The 22,622-nt window shown below is 40.5% G+C and overlaps 1 protein-coding gene across 9 annotated transcripts in view; it reads right to left on the bottom strand.

Annotated features, from left to right (window-relative positions):
• BLTP1 (bridge-like lipid transfer protein family member 1) overlaps window positions 1-22,622 on the bottom strand; it is a 204,638-nt gene that overhangs the window by 74,115 nt on the left and 107,901 nt on the right. For all 9 annotated transcript variants that reach the window (XM_075287049.1, XM_075286973.1, XM_075286984.1 and 6 more), the window contains exons 33-41: window positions 16,823-16,950; window positions 15,110-15,312; window positions 14,003-14,200; window positions 10,756-10,967; window positions 9,251-9,402; window positions 8,105-8,255; window positions 3,700-3,852; window positions 2,282-2,522; window positions 1,221-1,369 (exon numbers count right to left, since the gene is read on the bottom strand). In XM_075287049.1, the coding sequence (XP_075143150.1) occupies window positions 1,221-1,369; window positions 2,282-2,522; window positions 3,700-3,852; window positions 8,105-8,255; window positions 9,251-9,402; window positions 10,756-10,967; window positions 14,003-14,200; window positions 15,110-15,312; window positions 16,823-16,950 (1,587 nt within the window). The remainder of the gene's footprint in view (window positions 1-1,220; window positions 1,370-2,281; window positions 2,523-3,699; window positions 3,853-8,104; window positions 8,256-9,250; window positions 9,403-10,755; window positions 10,968-14,002; window positions 14,201-15,109; window positions 15,313-16,822; window positions 16,951-22,622) is intronic.

Genomic DNA, 22,622 nt, shown 5'->3' with positions numbered 1-22,622 from the left:
GCTTCCAATTCAGCAAATTTAAAGAGCAACTGCAGCAGACAAACTAAACTATTCTTATCAGTTCCTAACCTAACATGCATTAGATAACACTGATGCTCTGTTTTCTACATGCTATTGCTTTTATTTATTTATTTTTTATAATAAAAAGATAATTCAGCCTCTGCCATCTTATTTTTTGCAATTCCAGTCTGTAGGTAAGTAGCTCTGATAAAATGTCCCATAATGTTTTGCTTAGGTATCACACAGAAAGATGTGGCTAGATCATTTGTATCAGAAATTTCCCTTTTTATTCGAAATTGCCATAGGTACCTACTGCAGGGAAGGGCAGAGGTGATCGGCTGTCAGAAGCCTAGACTCATTTACATGTCTGTTTTTTCACGCTAAATTCAAGCTTTGTCTCAGGATAAGCTTCCATTTTCCGTTGCATATTATAACATATTATCACATGCAGTGGGGAGAATTCAATAGCTTTCCTGAGAACAAACAGGATCGGGAAGTTAAAATGCAACAGCCTGAAGCTTATGTACCCCGACATCTGCTATTGAGGGAGTGTTGGGTGGCCTCAGTACACATTAAATGTATTGTTTTCTGTTGTTGTTGTCTGGACCAGTGAAAATTGTCAGGTTCAGGCTATATAAATCCAGTGTTTCTGGCCAGCTTAAGAAAATTGTCAACCAGTGCATTCTTGGATTAAGCCTATGCACTTAATAATTATATATTAACTCAGATAAAAATGAGATTACTTTCATCAGCCTTTCCCTTTAAAGGGAGTCTGTCACCAAGAAACTCTATAATAGTAATAATTCCATGTGACCCTTTTTATGGAGATTGGCTCAAGTTTAGTACAAGTTAAGGGTGGATTCACATGGCACGACATGTTTGCATTATATGGACCATATTACGTCTTCAAATTCCTTCCTGGCCGGAGCCTAATGGCCCAAAGTAACATCATTATAGATTCCGATAATGCTACTAGTACAGATCATTAGATTCTTTGCAGGGATCTATGACTAGATTCGCCTCATTAGACCCACGGTGAGGAAGAGATGCACAGATGTAATATGGTCTGTAAAATATGGACATATTATAGCCATGTGAATCAGCCTAAGAAAACCTTTTACGCAGATGATGTCAACCAATGAAACTGAACTCTTATATTGCAAAGGAAAGTAAATGAAAAAAGTCTTGTAAAATGTATGTGAATAAGAAAAGGAACTTACTTTTATCTTCAAAGCTGAATCACTATGAGCATGAGATTTCGATAACTTCCTCATAATTTCGGCCCCACTGACAGGACCAGAAGATACACCTGCAGGGGGCGGTCGTGTATTGGTACCTTCAAGAAGCATGGTATGTTCACTAATGGTCGCTAAAAGAGATTATTAATAAAAAATAAGTTGGTATACAAAATACAAAAATAACACCTGTACTCATGTTAGACTTCTTCTCTAATGTTCCCTTATGATCCTTCTCAAGCATTGGTTAGAAATTTTAGATTTGTCGGGTAACATTTTTTTATGGGCATTTACTTCAGTGTTAAAGAAACACTGTTTTCCAAACTTGCACCCTTTACCAGACTGTCACCCTTCAGGCTTCTGACATATATTCCGTCCTCATACCCCTATAATCCAGCTTCTGCTGATTCCTGACTTGACTACATCTTGACTTTTATATTTCTCTTTCTCTGTATCAATCCCATGACTCCTCAGCACAGCATCACGTGACCAAAAAATATACAGTCAGTGAGGCAGAACTGTGATCTCCATCATTATAGGTGTGTGCCCCAAGCTGTCTTATATCAGCACTAGCTAGTTATAGCAGATATTGGCCCCCGTGGACAGCTAGTGCGAATCATGCAGAAAGGTCACCCTGAGATCACATGACCCAAATAGGGAGAACAAGACCCTGAATTTTCAGATAAAAAGGAATAACTATATAAAGTAATACTAACACTATTAGACTCGAATAATGGAAAGCCTATAAAAAGTGGCTACCCAAAGACCCCATGGACTATAATGGGGTCCGCCTGAAATCAGAGGAGAGAAGAGTCCTGCTTGAAGGGCTTTTCTCTCCACATATTTTAAGCAAAATGGGGGATGGAGTCCCCAAATGCTAGATGTGAACCAAACGTAACTGAGTATGGGTACATTGTGAATAAATAACACAATAAGATTTTTAAAAAGTGCTTCTTAGAATTTTTGCCTGCTATGTCTTACCAATGATAGTGTGCACACAGATCTAATATTATATGTATAAAGGAGAGACCACTAATGTATCATACCTGCATCAAACTCAAACTCCGCTCCATCTGCACTGGTATCACTTTGCAGTGCTCCACCATTCTCTAGGCCATTCAGATCATCCTCATCTCTTCTCTGAGTGTTTTGTGGCTTCAGTGGCTGGGCTGGTCTTACCAAACGTACCCCTTTAAATGCTGGTGTCACAACAATAAACTTCATCCACTGCCTAGCAAGAGCAACTAGCCCTTTTTTCAATGTGACAAGAGCTGGAAGACCATCACTCTACAAGAAAGTAAAACCATTAAGTGTCTTGTAATTAAGCAAAGAAGTAAGAAATATCCACATTTTATATATTTCACTTTTTTATGCTCAACTTAAAATATTTTTCTCTATGTATTTTTTTAAGGACACATCACCATCATGGGTATAGACCTGGCTACTAAGAGGTTCATACTAGGAATACCAAAATATGTTGGTTCCTCCTCTGGGCTATACCCTCTCCACAGACACTATGCTAACCAGTTTTAACCTAGTTTTCATAGCAGGAAGACACAACCTGACTCAGGTATTCAGTCTTACTTCGTTTTTATTTTTCTCTCATGTTCAGGGGTGTCTTCAGCATGTATGCCAAACTAGTCCTACCCCCATACTGTGCTCTGTAAATAGCACTTCACCGGTCATCCAGTTCCCTACTCCTACGTGCAAGTTCCACAGAAGGGGTGACTTCGCAACGCCTGAAGACGGCGAAGGCGTAAGTTTAGACGCCGCAAGCTCCGCCACCGCCGTCTGGTCTGCCATTTTTTAGAGGGTAACAGGAATATCCCCAGCGAGAAAAACAAGCCGTAAAAAAAAAAAAATTAAGACAAAGCTCTGTGCAATTGCTATTTCTATAATTGTGAAGCTTATCCAGAAGGGGCAGTGTTTTAGACTAAAATGGGTTTTCCAAGATGGTGGTGGCTATTTTGTGTGAACACAAAAAGACAATTTTCCACTGCATGGTACAGACTTCACAGTACTCAACTCTACTTTGTTAATTTTTCCAAAAATATCCAATGTAGGTTCCAAGGGGGCTGAGGTGACACCAAAAGGATAAATCACTGCTGTTTCATACAATATCAAAAGTAAGTACAGGTGAGAAGAGTACCAAGCAGTGTAAAGTATCAGGAAAAATCTAAAACTGAGCACCCATCAGAGTGGCTGTAAGCAAAGGCAGCAGGGTACTATTACACCTTATTCCCTACAACACATATATTGTTCCTGAACCAGAGAATTAGACTCTAACTAAGCAATAACAAAATAATAATAAAACAGAAATATTGCTGGAGCACTGATATATTTGTGGGCCATATATCCAGTATCAAGGATTTTTTCTATTTTTTTTCAAAACTGTCAAGATTCTATTTGAATTTTTATTATCATTTAATAACTATGAAAAAGGAAAACGAATAATAAAACTCACAAGTGTGGCGTCTTCAATGATGGAATAATTGGCTTGATGTAAGTAGTGGTGAAGCAAGTTACAAAGTAGACAGGATGGATTTTCTTGAAGAAAACGTGATTGTTTAGTAAGCCTGTTATACTTGCTTCTAAGGGGAAAGTGAAGACTTTTATTCTGCAACAGACACCAAATAGGTAAAAACGTTACTTACATGTACAAATCAGTTAAATATCCTGTACAAAGTAAATCACAGATAAAAATGACTACTAGAGCTATATTTAAATGTATACAATTTACTGAATTACACTACCATATTCCTGTTTATAGTGTTATTATAATTTTTTATTTTTTTTATTTTTTTTAAAAAGGGGGGAACCTGTCAGGTGGTTTTTCCACCATAAGCTTTTACCATTATAGATAGGACCAAGTCATTACATTTCCAGTAAATAATTTGCTGCAACAGAAAGATTACAGAGAGGCATCAATGGAAAGGTCAGTACTTGATTGTAAACACGTTGTGGTCAGTATATGGCAGCAGTTACAAAGCACACAGAGCAAGGTACACCTGGGAAATGTACCGTATATACTCAAGTATAAGCCGACCCAAATATAAGCCGAGGCCCATAATTTTACCATAAAAAACTGGGAAAACTTATTGACTCGAGTATAAGCCTAGGGGGGGAAATGCAGCAGCTACTGGAAAATTTCAAAAATTAACATGGCCGGAGTTTTTGGGTGTAGTTCCCTGAGCTTGAGAACTGAGTTTTTCTTCCCCCACTTGGAATTGAGCCTGGCTGAATATAGGGGATCTGCAGTGCTCCTATTAACCCCTTCCTGACGGAACAGGAGCACTGCAGATCCCCTATATTCAGTAGACCAAGCACTTTCAGACACAAGGATACCTAATGTGTATGTGTTTCACAGTCATTTTCTACTTTTATATGTATTCTAGGGAAAAGAGGGATTTACAACTTTTATTTACTTGATTTTTTTAATTATATTTTTTTAAAGCTTCTTTTTTTTCCACTATTTTATGGGAGATTCTATACATTGCTATTGCGGCTAGCAATTTTTTTTTTGTATTTTTTTTTTTTTTTTTGCTTGACTAGAGTATAAGCCGAGGGGGGCTTTTTCAGCACAAAAACTGCTGAAAAATTCGGCTTATACTCGAGTATATACGGTAGTTTTTACTAGTAATCAAGAAGTCACATGCTCCATCGCAAAGACTCTGGCAATCGCAGGCTGAAATTGCAAAAGTGTTATTGGGGTGCAGATCTTGACTGAGAAAGCACATAGGAGTTCGGTGAAGTCACAGGTACAGTACAGATGGTTTATCTGTTTGGTTGTTCAAGTTTTAAAAAAATACAGTGTATGTTGGGAAAACCCCTTTAACTGTTCTAAGGACTATCTTGAGCATTGTATCATAAAGAGTATCAGTGCCAGAGCCCTCCTGTGCCTCCTGTGTGTGAGTATAGTCAACCAGCTATAGCACTGACTGGGTCCCTCCAGGGTAAGCTTACTCTCCAGCAGGACCTCTCCATTTTCTCCTTCTTCCACAGTTCTCTAACCTTCTCACTCTTTTTCTTCTATACTGCCCCTTCCTTCCCCCAGGTGTTATGCTCCCCATTGCTTTCTATGTACTAATGCTCTTTTTTTATTTTTTTTATTTTTTTTGCAGTTTGTTAATGGCTTTTCCCTCCTGGGTGCTTGTATGATGTTATTTTATATTTCAAAAATGCTATGAATAAAGAATTAAAAAGACAGAAAAACTTTCTATGTTCTGTCGGATTAAGTGTGATTATTTCAATAGATGGCATTACCTTTACAGCAATTTCAGCATGAAAAAACATTAGTGACTGCAAATAGCTTCTTCTGGCAACACTGACTGACAAATCAGAACCTCCACGATCACTGGATTACCCTGGCATCTTTAATCTACAGGGTGGGCCATAAGTATGGATACACCCAGAGAAGGCAATGCTGGGGGTCGCTTCAAACAGTATAAGGGCCCGTTCACACAGTCACAGAGGATGCGGATTATGGCGCGTAATCCATGTCATAATCCGCCCCCTCCCAATGGTGGTCTATGGAGACCGCTAGCGACCTTTTCTCCGTGAGTGGCACGTTGCCACTCATGGAAAAAAGAAGTGCGCTGCCCTTTCTTCAGGCAGATTCCGAAGCTCATTGAGCCGCAGCGTCCGTCTCACGGCAGCACCCTCCGGACTAGGCCCATTCATTTTAGGCCTACTCCGGAGAGGGAAGCTGTGACTGACAGTCACGACAGGCATATTTTTTGGTCCCAATTTTAACGCGGCTTCCTGCGTCAAAATCAGGACCAAAATACGCTATTCCGTGCCCGTGTGAATTAGGCCTAAGGGTTCATGAGATGGTTATGACTGTCCTCAGATCCTCTGCAGCATTAAATAGCTTTGTTGTTTACTTGCTTAGTGTACCTCCTATTTTAAAGTATAGGGTGGTGGCAGTGTTTAGGTCACCTACCATGACCTTACATGCTCACCCTGGGTACTGCCGGTTTATTCTATATACTTCAATAACAATTGATAGGTTGGATAGCTTACTATATAATTATGCCTAGTGTATACAAGTAAATCTCAGGTATGGAAAAGAGGTTGTCAGAGACTGATGTGAGTGGTGACAATCATTATGTTAATGCTAGAAAAGCAACAAGAAGTTAATAAAATAAATAAGTAGAGAAAAAAAACTAATATTTGTCATGGATTAGTTATATATATATATATATACAACAACTAATCCATGACATAATCCATCATAGTCAATATACTTGTGAACTGACTTGAACTACAAACACGTCAGCTTTCACTCTACTTTTAGCTAAATATTAAGGAGTACGTGTCAGCACTCCTCTTCTGTTTTAGTAAATACAGCTCTGCTTGGTGCCATTACTCTGCTATTCCTTCTACAAATGTATGAATAATTGACAACTGGGTGTTACAATTACACTTGTCAAAGAGGTGCGTCCGTGCAGAGCTTGTCACTGGCAGCAGCACTGATTGGATAGTGTTTAGAGACAGACCCTTGGCTGGTAACACCCAATTGTTAATTATTCATATTTTTTCTTAGAAATGAGAAACAAGATAACACACAGTTCTAAGCAAAAAATGCATTACACTCGGTTCACATCTGCGCCACGTTTCCGTCCAGCACAGAACTGTCAGAAATCACCAGACAAAACAGTACTGCATGCCCAACTTTTTCATCTAGCTATTTTAGATACAAAAGAAGGAAAGGTATTCCTCAAGCTCTGTTTACCGTATTTTTCGGACTATAAGACGCACTGGACTATAAGACGAGGTTTTAGAGGAGGAAAATAGGGAAAAAAATTTTGAAGCAAAAAATGGTAAAATATTTAATATATGGGAGTTGTAGTTTTGCAACAGCTGCAAGGCCACATTGACAGGTGACCCTGCAGCTGTACGGGGACGCATAGAGTGTTTGTTTTTTTTGCGGGGCCAGAAGTACTTTTTAGTTATACCATGTTGGGGAATATCTATTGCTTAGATCACCTTGTATTGAAAAAAAAAACCTGGTGGTTTATGATATATGATTTTCTACTTTTATATATATATTCTAGGGACAGGAGGTGATTTAGAACTTTTATTTATTTCATATTTTTAAAGCTTTTTTTTTTTTTTTTTTTACTATTTTATTCCCCCCCCCCCGGGGGCTTGAACCTGCGGTCACTTGATTGCAAGTCCCATAGACGGCAATACAACTGTATTGCCGTCTATGGGACATTCTGTCTATTAGTATTACGGCTGGTCATAGACCCAGCCGCAATACTAATATATAGCAGTGACAGGCCTGGGAGCCTCATTAGGCTCCCAGCTGTCACCCGAACAGGTCGGCTCCTGCGATATCGCCGCGCAGGAGCCGGCCTGCAACTTCACAGGTATGGGACCGGCCCCGGGGGAGAAGGGGCCACCGATACTGACCCAGCATCCGCTGTACTAGAGAGGCGGATGCCGGCGAGGGATAGACGCCGGCACAGGTGCCGGGGCCTGAGACATCGCTACGCTCCTCTGCCCTGCATGAAGCTAGCAGCGGGGGGACGGAGGAGCGGAATAGCATCGCCCCTGCCGCTGCTGGCTTCATGCAGGGCAGAGGAGCGCAGCGATGTCTCAGGCCCCGGCGTCTATCCCTTGCCGGCATCCGCCTCTCTATTACGGCGGGTGCCAGGCGCCACATTTGGACTATAAGACGCACCCTTCTTTTCCCCCTAAATTTGGGGGGAAAAAAGTGCGTCTTATAGTCCGAAAAATACAGTATGTCTGCTATTTTTGCTGGTGTTTTTCCATTTTTTTATTTTTTATTTTTTTTTTTACTTCCGATGAAAACCCACCACAGATGTGAACCTAGCCTTAGCTGAATCAATCACCCCACTCACCTCTAGGGCTTCAGTCATGATACAACCCATGACAGCACAAACTCTTAAAGTTCCTTCAGTTTCCAGCTTGTTCAGAGAGGATTTTAACTGGTCAATGGGGACCAACCATGCCCCAACAGCTGGTGTTGCAGTGCTAAGCAGATTTAATTGTCTAAAAGATCATAAAAAGTAAACATTAAAATTACACAGTTCTGATCAAAACCATTTCACATTAAAGCAAAGGCAGTTACAGGGAAGTATATCCTTAAAGCGGTTATTTCAACCTTAGAAAGTGATGGCATATTGCTAGGACATGCAATTGTGGGGGTTCAATCTCTATGGCTCTATCCTGAGAATGAAGGGGTCTAACTCTGTACTCCTTCAACTTATCTTTCCTGGATAATGGGGTCCTGGGGAACCCACTGTGTAGGGAACTGTACATAAGTGGAAACATAGAAAGAAAATCAGCATTACACTAACACAGGGATCTATTAATTCTCAGAATTGATGGGGACTGAACAGAAAGTGATAAAGTCATACACCATGTGCACTGGAGGTGAAAATACTTTTTTACGCAATATAAATATAGATATTGTTCACCAAAAGTGTAACACTTTTTCGGAAAAAAAAAAGCTAAAAGAAAGTTAAGAACACAGACTCTTGTTTAAAGACATTACGGTTGTGATACACATGGTACATACCTTGCCCTTATAGTTATGCTTAAAGTAAAAGTACAATTTTGAACAATATGTTGCTTTCAGGTGAAAATTCTGTGTGATTGTTATTACATAAAGAGCTCTGTATCTACTACCGATCTTCAATAATAAAGTTCTACAGTCACCAGGGGCATAGCTATAGGGGGTGTAGAGGTAGCAGTTACTAATGGACCCTGGAACGTGAGGGGACCCCAAAGGTCCAGATGACACATAAAATATACAACTGTTCTAAATGGCACAAGATATTACGGGTTCCCAGTACAGTCCTTGTATTGGGTCTCAGGAGATTCAAGTTCTGCCTGTTTACTGAAGTGGGAATTGTGAGCTATCATGAAACATAATAAATCCATAGGTATTAAGGGGGATTTAAAGATTTCTTTCAGATAAAAGAATACCTGGTAGTAAACACATTCTGCTTTTGAAGGATTTATAACATCATAGTTGAACTAACCTGGAAAAAGTAAGAGCTGGAGACCGTACATTTGTTGGAGCTGCAAAGCTAAACCAAATCTCCTTAATAGTAAGCTTCATGCTGCTAGAGTCGGGAGGAGGAGGCATCAAAGGAAGATCTTTTTTCAAGTCATCTGATTCAACACCTTCATCCTATAAAGGTACAGAAAAAACTAGGTAATCGCCTACACTGCACATTTATTGATAATGGAATTATTAAAAAAAAAAAAATAGATTGAAAATACAAGTCAAGTGGTTCACTAAAGATGAAGTGAACAAAGAGTGTCCCGGAAGCAATGCTACAATAATTTAATGAGACCATATTATGAAAGAAACCCTAGACAAAACACAATGTAAGGCAAGACTTTCAATATTAAAACCTGCAGGCAGTATATACAAATAAGATGTGTTCTGGTAATTCAAGCATAAGAGTATGATAGGAACGACATACAAATGTAAACCTAAATAGCTGATTGGAACAAAAGTACAATGTAATATATTAATACTACTATGTCAACTAAAGCTTTGCTGTATATACAGTACTTCCTTTTAAGATGTAAAAATAAAAGTAAATCCATTACATAAAATACACAATATTCTGTTACTGTATGACCATGAAAGATTTATTTGGAATATCTAGCAATATTTTAACCACTAAATAGGTCCAAATTTCTACACTGATTAATTCCTGGCCCATCGTTTAATGAGCTGATGATCAATTTTTCTGTTACAAAGTTACAACCCCCCCCCCCCCCCCACTTCACCTCATGCAGACATATGATAAAAGCGCCAATACAGACTGCCTAATTATAAGTGTGGCAACTCCCTGACTATATGTATTAGATAATATCCTAGACCTTACTATAATGGATATCTGCCCCCTATACATAGACTTTCTGAAAAGCGTATACTGGGCTTGTGCTCATACACAACAGTCAGTCTGAGAAGGCAGAACTGCAGCGAGGAGGGAGACAGCAGCAGTCTAAACCAATGATAAAACAGGAGCTGTGTCTCAGTCTACCTAAAACTCTCTCTAGCCACAAAAGCTAAACTATAGCCACATCTTTATCCTACTAAAGCAGCCAAGCAACAAGAAGAAGAAAAAAAATCTCCTGTCGGTACTGACCGGCATAAAATTCTTACGCACCTAACTGCATTTTCGGTGATTAAGTTCAGCTACCACTAGGGAGAAGCATAGCACCTAAAGTGCAGGTTTTTCCCAATTAAATTATAATAATAAGCAATCCAAGCCCCTCCTTATAAGCATAGCACAAAAAGCACATTTAGAGAAAAGATAACCTTCAATGAAATGTACACAGTAAGGAAGGCAGACGATGTAGGCCTGCTGGAAGTTTTAGATAGTGGGAATCAATACACATGAATGAAGACATATCAAACATCTGGAAATTTGCTACAGTATACAGTACAACGCTCATTTTAATTGAAACATTAGGTTACATTTCTTAGATGTCAAAACTGTTGTCCATATAGCCAAAATGTACTTACTTGTTCATCGGAAACAGAATTTCCATTAATGTCAGAGGAAGGACTTATGCCATCACATGGAATATTATCATCAGATACATCAGTGCTATACCCACTTCCAGTAGGTGAATCAGAAGAATCATTGGACTTAAGGTGTCCACTGCGGTCAGTGGTGCTAGATTTGCCCATTACACCAAAAGAATTGTATAAGAGAGCCCCAGACTGTCGGCCGCCTGGAAAGAATAAATCAGCGTTAACTCATAGCTTACAAGAAAGAAAATGGGCCTTAGATATAAGTAGACCAAATACTTTTTTAAAACATAACCTCACTAGGACAAGTATTCCAATATGATCATCCTCATGTCTTTAGCTGCGGCTGAATCAGCCACGGAATCTGCAGCTAGATAGGGCATCTTGCTTCTTTTTTCTGCTACTAGCTAGCAGGGAAAATAAAGTGAGTCATTTTTGCAGGCGCATTTTGAGACGGATTCCATGACAAAATCCACCTGCAAAAACTCTGTGTGAACATACCTTTACTTTCTTCTGTCTGAAAAAGCTCTCTAAAGTAGCTGCCACTAGGTGTCTCTCTCCTTCGTAATTTGCTGTTCACTCCCTATTACTAGGGAAATTCAATCTTTAGAAATCAGCAGACTCAAGACAAACACAGTGAGTGCAGGAGCCTTTGCAGGTCTATATTCACACATTACATGTCTACATACAGATCTGCAGCTCTGTGCTCCTTGTGCCTGTTCACTTTTCTTAGGATAGGCCATCAATATTAGATCTGCGGGGGCCTGAAGGATGAGAGACTTGCAGATAAGCTGCTCCAGGAGAGCGAAGCTCTCAGTAATGTTTACATACTGGTAGCCACACTGCTCACTTGCCATACAATGTGTAGCAGCTGGTTTAGTAGGAATAGTCCTATGACCCCCATATTTTCCCGCTGTAATACAGTAAGAAGTCCACAAAAGAAATAAGTACATCTGAGAAGCAACAGATTTCACATCATACCAAATATTCATCATAAATCAGTTGTTCAAGTATTCATGGCAAATGAGATCCCAATAGCAAGCAAGATAACAAGGCTCAGGTTGAGCAAAGCCTAGAAATTTAGCCACGGTCCCAAGATGTCCCTCAAACGTTGAGGCTTTTTTTTTTTTTTAAGATATACACTCATTGCCATCAGATAAAACCCTATATAGGAAGTGCAGTTGAACCTCAGACAAGGAAAGCATGGGTGTCTTAACTAGCACCTTCCATAGCACTCAATGACATATGCCCCAGGTCTGTCTCCCAATAGGCCCTAAGATTCAATGGACATCCTGCAACTAGTGATACAGATAAGATATAGCACCCCCACCCCTCTGAGACAAAGTAAATCATTGGATTCTGGAGGATCATTGTGACATTCCTGGTCTGTCACCATACGGCTAAGGCCCCACTTAGTGTGCTGCAGCCAAAAAGCACTGTGGGAAAAACAATGCAGCCCATTTTACAGAAAGTCCCCATAGGAAAACCCTTGCTTCAGTTACAGCAGTATGAAAACTGCCAGCGTTTCAGTAAGTATAATTGAAAAGCTGTGTTTTCCAAAAACGCATTTCTGCTGTGGAAATTTTTCATATCTGAATCTTTATTTCCATTTTTCTATTCTGTTTTAAGAAAAAAATAGTGATAGGCCCAGTGATAGAACACAAAGTGACAGATCCATCATATGAAAGGCACTATTATCTACAAAGGAGTCCATTCGGTTACTTACATTAAAGGGGCTCTATCAGCAAAATCATGCTGATAGAGCCCCACATATGCGTGAATAGCCTTTATAAAGGCTATTCAGGCACCGTAAAAGTTATATTACACTACCCCCCAGTTATAAATAAAACCCTAAAAAAGAATGTGATCTACTTACGCATCGTGCACGGTGGGCGGGCATTCAGGGTGCGCCGTCTTCTTCATCCACGCCTCTTCTTCCTCCGATGTCCTCCGGTCCCGTCCTCCTCCGGCGCTCGGAAACTGACACTGATAAAAAAAAAAATGGCCTGGGCGCATGCGCAGTAGCCATAGTAGAAGCCGCATGCTACTGCACATGCGCCCCGGCCATTTTTTTTATATCAGTGTCAGTTCGCGAGCGCCGGAGGAGGACGGGACAGGAGGACATCGGAGGAAGAAGAGGCGTGAATGAAGAAGAAGACACACCCTGAATGCCCACCCACAGTGCACGATGCGTAAGTAGATCACATTCTTTTTTAGGGTTTGATTTTAAAACTGGGGGGTAGTTTAATATAACATTTACAGTGCCTGAATAGCCTTTTTAAAGGCTATTCACGCATATGTGGGGCTCTAGCAGCATGATTTTGCTGATAGAGCCCCTTTAAATCCATAATTTTACCCGATAAAAGTTGTGCAGCCTTTGGCTTCTATAGGGTTGTTGCCATGGTATTCATCATTTTATCAGACAAATGATTATACCTTATGATGCAGATATGAATGTAGCCTAAATATGGTGTGATTATAGTGGGGCATATTTATCAATAGAAGGGTCTACCTTTACAGCATATTACATAACAGATAAGACCTTATTGTAAATATCACAAGCACCTGACTTGTTAGGGCGGGTTAACACCAGAACCCGATCTCCGTTTTGAGGTTTCCGTTTTCTGCCGACAGGAGACGGAAACCCGGCAATCAGTGTCCGCTGTTGAGCGCCTGTGTGCGTCTTCTGCTCTCTATAGTGAAACAGATTTTTGTTTTTCTTTAACTGGACACAAAGTCCTGCATGTCCGACTTTGTGTCTGGTTAAAAAAAAACAAACAAAAAAAAAAACGTTTCGCCGCGGAGAGCAGAAGACGCTCACGGACGGACACTTTGCAAACCCATTCAAATGAATGGGTATGAAAACTGCCTGCTGGTTTCAGTCTCCTGTCCAGTTTCTTGGGCAGGAAACGGAAACCTGCAAAACGGACATCGGGCACTGGTTGAACTCGCTCTTAACAAAAGACTTATTGCACCAGCAATCTTAAGGATTGTGCAGTAGTTTTTCTTCACTGAAGTAACTGTTAGCACCCTGACTGCATGCACCCATCTCTCCGAATCCTGAGTGCGGCACCATTAGCAGTACAGGGTTAGATAAACCATTAAATCTATGTTATTATATAAAAAACTGTGTGTTCTGATAAATAGCTATGTTATATCTGGCTTAACTGCTTCGACCTATACACCATACAGAGATGATCAGCTTTCATTACATTAACAATAACCAAGAAAAAATCACCTTTAATAACCAAGTTCTCAATTCCACACTCAAACATTATCCATCCCCATTTTTCTTGACTTGGACCAATACGGGTTACATCAGTAGTTGGAGGCTGTTCAGTTTCATCCACAAATGTGAAATCATCTAATTCTTCTAGGGTGAAAAGAACCTTTGATTTTTCAAAGGGAATCGTGGTGATGGCGCAGGTTCCCATGTCTGATCAAGGGGAGAGAGAATATCATCATAAGGGCACACAACAGTTATCTACAAGGCTGCAGGCACAATAACATTTGGGCTAAGCACACAGACCATTGCAGTCATACACAGCAAACTGGGCAAGCAAAGTTAGTTTGTTTCTCTAGGTATATAGCACTATGATCTAAACTTGAAAAACTGCAGATGGCCACATGTTCTCAGTAGATTAGCACTACAGTGAAAAAAGTGTAGCTTCCCTTAAAAACTAGCTAATACATTATCTCCAGTCCACTGGATAGGTAATAACTGTTAGATCAGTGTGGGCCGAATGCTTAGACCTTCACTATTCACAAGAACATGAGTATCAAATCCCCCATCTACAGTGCAAGAGCATTCTCATTGATGTTGAATTTAGCGGTACTGTACATTCTCGAACACAGGACCCCTATCTTAAAATTGGAAGTCCCAGTGGTCTAAGCCTCACTGATCTAGTAGTTATTCCCTATCTAGTAAATAAAAAATAACTTGCTAAAATGCCCCTTTACGCTAGGGCCACACGGTGACTTTGGCCAAGAAGCTCGATGTGTGACCAAATATCACTGTGTCTCTCTGCGACGAGTTCAGTGATGTTGGAGAATGGAGTCACATCGTGACCCCAAGGGTGCCGCAACTGTGACAAAAAGGTAAAGCAATGTTCAACTTTTTTTTTTTTGCAACTAAATTTCATGTCTTAGCACCCTTTGGGTCACACAATGTGACTCCAGCAGAGTAACATGGCGGTCTTTGGTTGTGTAACTGGAGTCACAGCCAAAGTCACCGTGTGGCCCTAGCCTTAAAGCTAAGTGCATACTATACTAAATAATTTATTTCATCTGGAGCTTTTAAGCAACCAACCAGCCAGTCATTAGTGATGAACAACAGATCTCTCACCTGATGTATCCAGGCCTCTGAGCTGACCATGTACTCGATGAATGTTTAATTTGGCAGCTATTTCTTTCCCTTTCTCTGCTCCTGCATTGGACCTCAATGACCCAGATGACTGGGGCTGCATTTTTGCAGCATTAGCATATTTTTCCAGGTTTACTGGAGGACGACCAGTCTCCGGATTGTTTGCCGTTTCTTCTACTACACCTCTTTAGAGAATGAAGAAACAAAATAAAGTTCCACATTTCAATAATGAATTGGAAATCATGATAAAATACCTACTATATAGAACAAACTATAACATTATTCCTGGAGTGGTATCGTAGTCTGAGTAACTTGTCTAAAGGGGTTTCTAGGAATTAGAATATTGAAGGCCTATTGGTAGAAAAGGCCATAAATATTAGATCGGTGATGATCTGACTTGGGACAAAGTTACAATACCCTGTACTGCTGTGTCAGTGCTAACCACTGAGCCACCATGTAGACTACAGGCAGGTAGATGGGCTGTTTTTAAACACTGAATAGACTTCAGCTCTCTCCCACTTTAACCACTTCTTGAGCAGGCCAATTTCCCAGGCTCAGGACACCTTTTCCGTTTCATTTGTACATGTGGTTTTCAGGGTTATAACACTTTTTTCGTTTGAGTTATTCAGCTAATTTTTGAACATTTTTTTTCAGTGATGCATATAACATTTTTATGTGATTTTTGCTGGTTTTGTTGCATTTTTGCCTTTTTATTTACTTGTGCTCCCCATGAGGACATAATAGACTTTTAGTTCTATTTACAATGAAGCCTCCTGGTCAGAACTACAGATCTGAGCAGCTCTTACAGCTTTTGGTTTCCGGCAGATCATGTGATATCATAGTGCTGATCCATAAGTATACACACAGCGCTCAACAAGTGCTACACTTACAGCGACCGGGGGCAGGGACGATATTAAATCTTATGGAACTCCAGCTGTAGTTAAAGTATGTCCCCACTTCTGCAGCTGCATGATTTTGTGCAGGTGCTTAAGGGTCCATTCACACAGAGGAAAATGGCGCTTTATTTGGTGCTGAATTTTACACGCCGAAGAAAAAGCCTCCCATTGACTTCAATGCGTTCTGCTAGCTTTTTTTTCCACTGGCGCCATTTTCCTCCACGTGAATGGATCCTAACACTGCAAGGACATATGGGAACATCCTTTCAGGGTTAAGAGTGGACTGCCTGAATGTATAAAGTCTAAAGGTATTCTGGAAATGGTTAAACTGTGGTTCATTGGGGGTGCTGAGAGAGTTCGACCTGAACAGATCTGAAAATGGATAGTCGATCCTAACAGGTAATCAATTTTTTGATTCCTAAATAAAAAAAAGTTTAACTAGCGCTGTGGCTCTTTTATTTTCGGGCTAGGTGGGGGTCCTGGCAGTCAGATGAGCACAACATACTAACAGTATGACATAATCTTCTATGTTGGGAAACCCTCTTTTCGCATGCGAGTTTAGTTTTAAAGGGGTTGTCATAGAACATGGATTAACGGGCTAAGAGTGGTGGTGGATGGCCCAGTATTTATATCTTAGGGCAACGCCATAAAATCCATTGTCCTGGAAAACCCATTAAGTGTCCTGTTGTTTTGTAAGCTTAATAAATAAGAGTGATAGAACATCTCAACGACACACACAAATTAAACTCTTCAGAAAACAATTGCTGAGTCTGTGCCTAAATTAATAACGTAATTTTACCTGTTCATCCGGACTTGTGTAGCAATTCTATCAAAGCAAAGTGCGATTAAAGAAACATGGGTGACACTTTTATTTGCAGCTGTATTAGGAGACTCCTCAATAGATGCTTGTAACAAACATAGATTCACCTGAAAGAAGACAGGTAATTATTTTAACAAGATACCTACAGCTATTTTTCTTACGATGACACATAATTACAAAGTAAGGTTCAGCAGAGAGAGGAAGTCACATACATACCGGCAGCAAAGACAATCTATGACTTGGTCAGAAAAGGTTATTCATGTTTCAGCCTATTTTATATCTTGAACTGCTGATGTAAACCTGGTCTGTATTTATGATCTTACTTTAGAGCTATGTGTGATCATACAGAACATGAAATGCATAGGTAAATTGAAGAGTAACTGAGTTTTCAAATACCTTTTGACTTTCTGGCAGTATTTGTGTCATTAGTGAATTTTGTAGTATACTTTATTACCAAATATGAGCTCCTTTCTGTGAAATCCTACATTAACTTTATTATTTCTTCAGTTCATCTATTGGGAGCTGTAACCTGCTTCTTGCTGTGTCCAGGCTTGTGTATGTGTAAAGTAGGAAAAGAAGGGTAGGAGAATCACTTAGAAACTTGCTTCTGGTGTCGTATGAAAGAAGAGATTCTGCTTTTTCATATAACACTAAAGTTGTTCTTGGACTGTTCTTTCTATATAGACATCTGTGGAATAGGACTGGATAAGAATTACTTTTTATGTAACAGCTACTATGTGGGGGCCACAGGAGACTGGATTATAAAGGGTGGAGGTCACTGGTGACTGGTCTATAAAGGGTAGGTGCAACTTGGTTATAAAGGGTGGAGACCATTGACACCTGGATTATAAATGGTGAGGCCTATTTCAGATAGCATTATGTGAGATATATACAGAAAGATCCACCACACAAAAATTTGGATATTACCTAGTGTCAGACTAGCAGTTTACAGGTCCTGTAATCTGACACTAGAGTGGGACCATGTATCTCAGAGGTGTGTTTCTGGTGGGACACTTATTGTAGTGCACCTCAGATAGCAAGAAGAAGGGAGGTCCTGCTCTCCATATTGATGCATGTCCCTTATGATTACAGGTACAGTGATTAATTGCTGCAGCCATGTTGTTGTTATATTCTCATATTGTATTGTTCAGTATATGTTGATACAGTCACTGATGTTAGGAATGACTGAGAACTTGATGCTAATGTATAACTACTAGATAGTATGTAAGGACACTTATTGTAGTGCACCTGAGATAGCAAGGAGAAGGGAGGTCCTGCTCTCCATATTGATGCATGTCCCTTATGATTACAGATAAGGTGAATAAAGAATATAAACCCCCCCAACCACACCAGTGTTAGTTCATTAGGTGTGCAACAAAAATGGCGACGAGGATGGGATTGAGTGACAATTCATAGAAGATACAGAGCAGAATTCACTCAATAAGAGATAGAAAAGAACCAATTGTAAAGTGCAGCCATCTCAGTGATATCCTGTGAGTGTCCCCTCAGTGAGATCCTGCCCAGCAGACTGACAATGGATGTGGAGAGCTGTATTAATAACATTAGTGAGTCCTTGCTGCATCTAACATTTGATGAACTGGGTGCTGCTAGCAAATATCTTAAAGTGCCAGGGGAGCAAATCTCCAAAGCCAGAACCCGCAGGCACCTGCTGAATGCTATCAATAAACTGCTTGATGAAGTGGGAGAAACAGAGGATGAAGATGTTACCTGTCTGTTCCTCCAAAAGTGCAAACAGTTCATTACAGATCTGCATTCAGAGGCAGAGGTCGGGGCACAGGCAAAAGAGACTAAGACCCAGACTCAATTGGAAGATTTAAAGGCACAGTACCTTGCTTTGCAGAAAGCATTCCAGGAATCTAGCAAACTGTTAGAAAAAGCCCTTGTTTCTGAGACATCAAGTCAAGCAAAGCAAGAGGTGTCAGAGAGAGAGACTTACTGCAGGACTTCTCCACAGAACATGTGGCCAGAAATGACAATACGGAAAGACTTTAAAATTAGTGGTCAAATTGGTGAAAGAGGTCAAAAAGACAAACTGTCTTACACAAATCTCATGCACCAGATAGACATGGGACTGCAAAAGGGCTACAGTGAATTAGAAGTGATTGAGGCAGTAGTTAAAGCAATAAGCCCCGGCCTGAGTATAAGAAATATGTTAGAGATGAAAAGTGATCTAACACTGCCACAGCTGAAGACTATCCTAAAAGGACACTACAAGGAGGAGAGCAACTCGGACTTATACCACCGGCTGGTAAATATCTCGCAAGACAGCAAAGAATCTCCTCAAAATTTCCTCTTCAGGGCTATAGAACTAAAGGACAGACTTCTCTTTGCCTCTAGAGAAGTGGGAGCAGAGGAAAAATTTGAAACGGATTTGATTCAAAGGAAATTCCTGAGATCAGTAGGAACAGGACTGCTCAGTGAACACATTAAATTCCAATTGAAACCTTATTTGGATGATCCCACTGTCACTGATGACGTATTAATAAAGAAAATGAATGAAGCTGCCAGTTGGGAACAAGAGAGGGAACAGAAATTAAAGAAGTACTCTTCCAGCAAAATCAGCAAACTTGGCGAAATGCAGGCTGGTACCACACAACAAGGATTACTTACAAAAGTAGAGTCATCTACAACTCAAACCGCCCCACCTACGCTAAAATCAAAGAAAGTTCCACCTTCAGGAGATACAGAAGTGACAAACTGGGAGGAGGCTGTGAAAGAACTGAGGAATGAGATGTCAGAATTGAAAAAGTTACTTAAGACTTCTCAAGAACCAAGATTGGTTTCATCCCAAGTAACTTCCAGAAATAAGCAGAATCCAATTTGTGAGGCCTGCAAGACATCAAATCAAGGTCATACATGTCGCCACTGCTACAAATGTGGTAAAGAAGGACATTATGCTAGGGGATGTTGTGCACCCAGATCTGCACAGTTAAAAGACAGGAGGTTGCTGATGAGGGACAATCAGTAACCTGTGCCAAGCCCCAGTCCCAACCAAAGAAAGTACCATCTTCAGGTATGGAAGCCAAAGAAAATCTGCTACATACTTATTTCCAAAATGTATGTGATCGTATCCAACAACTGGAGCTTCAACAGAACAATATACAGCAAGTCACTTCTAGGAAGTGCACGACAACTAACTTACAGATGAGTGAAAGTGTGTCGAGAGGCCAAAGAAAACTCATCAATTTAATAGGAAAAAGGTGTATGGTCCTATGTAAACTAAATGGGGTTCCTCTTCAGGCATTATGGGACACTGGAGCTCAAGCAAGTATCATCAATGAAAGTTGGCGGCAGCAGTACCTTCCTCAAACAGAAGTAAGGGCAGTGGAAGAATTACTAGGCTCTGAACCATTATGCGGGAGAGCGGTAAACAAGACCGAAATTCCTTTCATTGGTTGGATAGAAGTAACCTTCCAGCTGTCCTCTGGTAATGACAACATAGAACTTCTGGTGCCTTTTCTAGTATCCAGTGACAATAATGTAGCTGAAGAGCCAATCATTGGATATAATGTGATTGAGGAAGTCATCCTGAGAAAAATCCCTTCATCATCTTTGGTGAGTACACTGGCTGCATCATTTTCACTGCCGACAAGAAGAGCAGAGATGGTGGTAAAAGCCGTCCAAGTGAGCCAAGCAGAAACATTTGTGAAGGAGGTAAGAACTGGAGTACGTCGTACCATTATTCCTGCAGGTACTATAATGGGTGTCAAGTGTGGTGTCCATGTGGGACCTCATAAGAAGAACCAGGAAAAGCTCTTTGTGCCAAGTAACACTGCACAGTTACCAGAGGGAATATATACAGATGAGACAGTTGTGATTGTACCTTATGACAACTATGCTCGGGTAACCATTCCAGTAATGAACCCCACTAAACATGATATTGTACTGGATCCAAAAACCGTGTTGGGTCACTTGGAAACAGTCAAAGCGGTATACCCAGCTTGCATAAAACCTGTTCAAGTTTCTTCTCTGACTGCAAACATACAAACAGTGGAAAATGTTGACAAAGCAGAGGGTGAAGTGTCTTCAGTTAAAGAGGAATGGGATCCTCCGGTTCCTACGGATCATCTTGATGCAGACGAACAGTGCATAGTAAGGCAGATGTTAAGAGAAGAATGTCATGCCTTCTCCAGAGATGAGTCTGATGTTGGATGTATTCCATCACTCCAATTAAAGATTAATCTAAAAGACACCACCCCCGTTAAAAAGACATATACTTCGGTGCCAAAACCGCTTCATAACGAAGTGAAGGAGTACCTACAAGACCTGATAAATAGAGGATGGATTAGAAAGTCAAAATCATCCTACTCTTCTCCTATAGTATGTGTAAGAAAACGAGATGGTAGCCTGAGACTCTGCTGTGATTATAGAGAACTAAACCAGAAGTCAGTTCCTGACCGTCATCCTATACCGAGAATCCAAGATATGCTGAATAGTTTGTCAGGAAGTTCATGGTTTTCTGTGCTTGATCAAGGGAAAGCCTATTACCAAGGATTTATGGAAGAATCCAGTAGGCCTTTGACAGCCTTTATAACACCTTGGGGATTATATGAATGGATCCGTATTCCTTTTGGGCTCAGCTCAGCTCCAGCGGAATTTCAGAGAAGCATGGAAGAATGCTTGGAAGGACTGAGAGACAGTATCTGTCAACCATATCTTGATGACAATCTGGTTCACAGTAAGTCTTTCACTGAACATGTGGAACATGTACGGACTGTGCTTCAGCGCTACCAACAGCATGGAATCAAGCTAACACCGAAGAAATGTGAGCTGTTCAAAAGACAAGTCCGGTTCCTAGGTAAGAGTGTCTCTGCTGATGGCTATACTATGGATCCAGCAGAAATTGCTCCAGTAATGGCTTTGAAAAACAAACCTCCATCTACAGTGGGAGAGCTTAGAAAAATACTAGGTTTTCTGTCTTACTACCGGACATATATTCAAAATTTCTCCCGGATTGCCGCTCCACTGTATGATCTACTGTCGGTAGGGCCTTGTTCACCATCACCCACACAAAAGAAAGCAAAGAGAGATAGATCCAAACAGAAGGGAAAAAGTCAACTTCCTGCACATCAGCCCATCAATTGGACTGCCCATCATCAAGAAATCCTGGAGAGACTGATTGATTTGTTAGTTAAGCCACCAGTGATGGGATATCCAGACTTCAACATCCCATTCATACTGCACTGTGATGCGTCTCAGGAAGGACTTGGTGCTGTCCTATATCAAAGGCAAAATGGCAAGTTGAGAGTTATTGGTTATGGCTCAAGAACTCTTACTGCAGCAGAGAAAAACTACCATTTGCACTCGGGGAAACTTGAGTTTTTGGCAATGAAATGGGCAATATGTGACCGTTTTAGAGACTACTTGTACTATAGTCCATCATTTGTTGTATATACAGACAACAATCCACTTACCTATGTTCTCACTACAGCGAAATTAAATGCAACTGGCCATAGATGGGTGTCAGAACTTGCAGACTTCAATTTTAGCATTAAATACCGCCCAGGGAAAGCAAATGCAGACGCTGATGGATTGTCAAGAATGCCACTAGATCCTGACCAGTATATGAAGGAATGTTCCCAAGAAATCAGCATGGAAGCTATTGGTAGCACTGTCCAAGCAGTTCAGATACAAGAGGAGGAACATATGCCATGGTGGTGCCCTGTAACTGTAGAAAGTACAGCTGGAGAAGCTGAACAAAGCCTCAGAGCAAGCGTTAACCAGCTCCCAAAAGAAACTATCAGAAAAGCACAAGAAG

Source organism: Leptodactylus fuscus, chromosome 1 (genome assembly GCF_031893055.1).
Source record: "Leptodactylus fuscus isolate aLepFus1 chromosome 1, aLepFus1.hap2, whole genome shotgun sequence".
In the NCBI taxonomy this organism is placed as follows: Eukaryota; Metazoa; Chordata; class Amphibia; order Anura; family Leptodactylidae; genus Leptodactylus; species Leptodactylus fuscus.
Note: the sequence above shows the minus strand (reverse complement) of the source record. Positions and strands in the feature narration are given on the sequence as shown.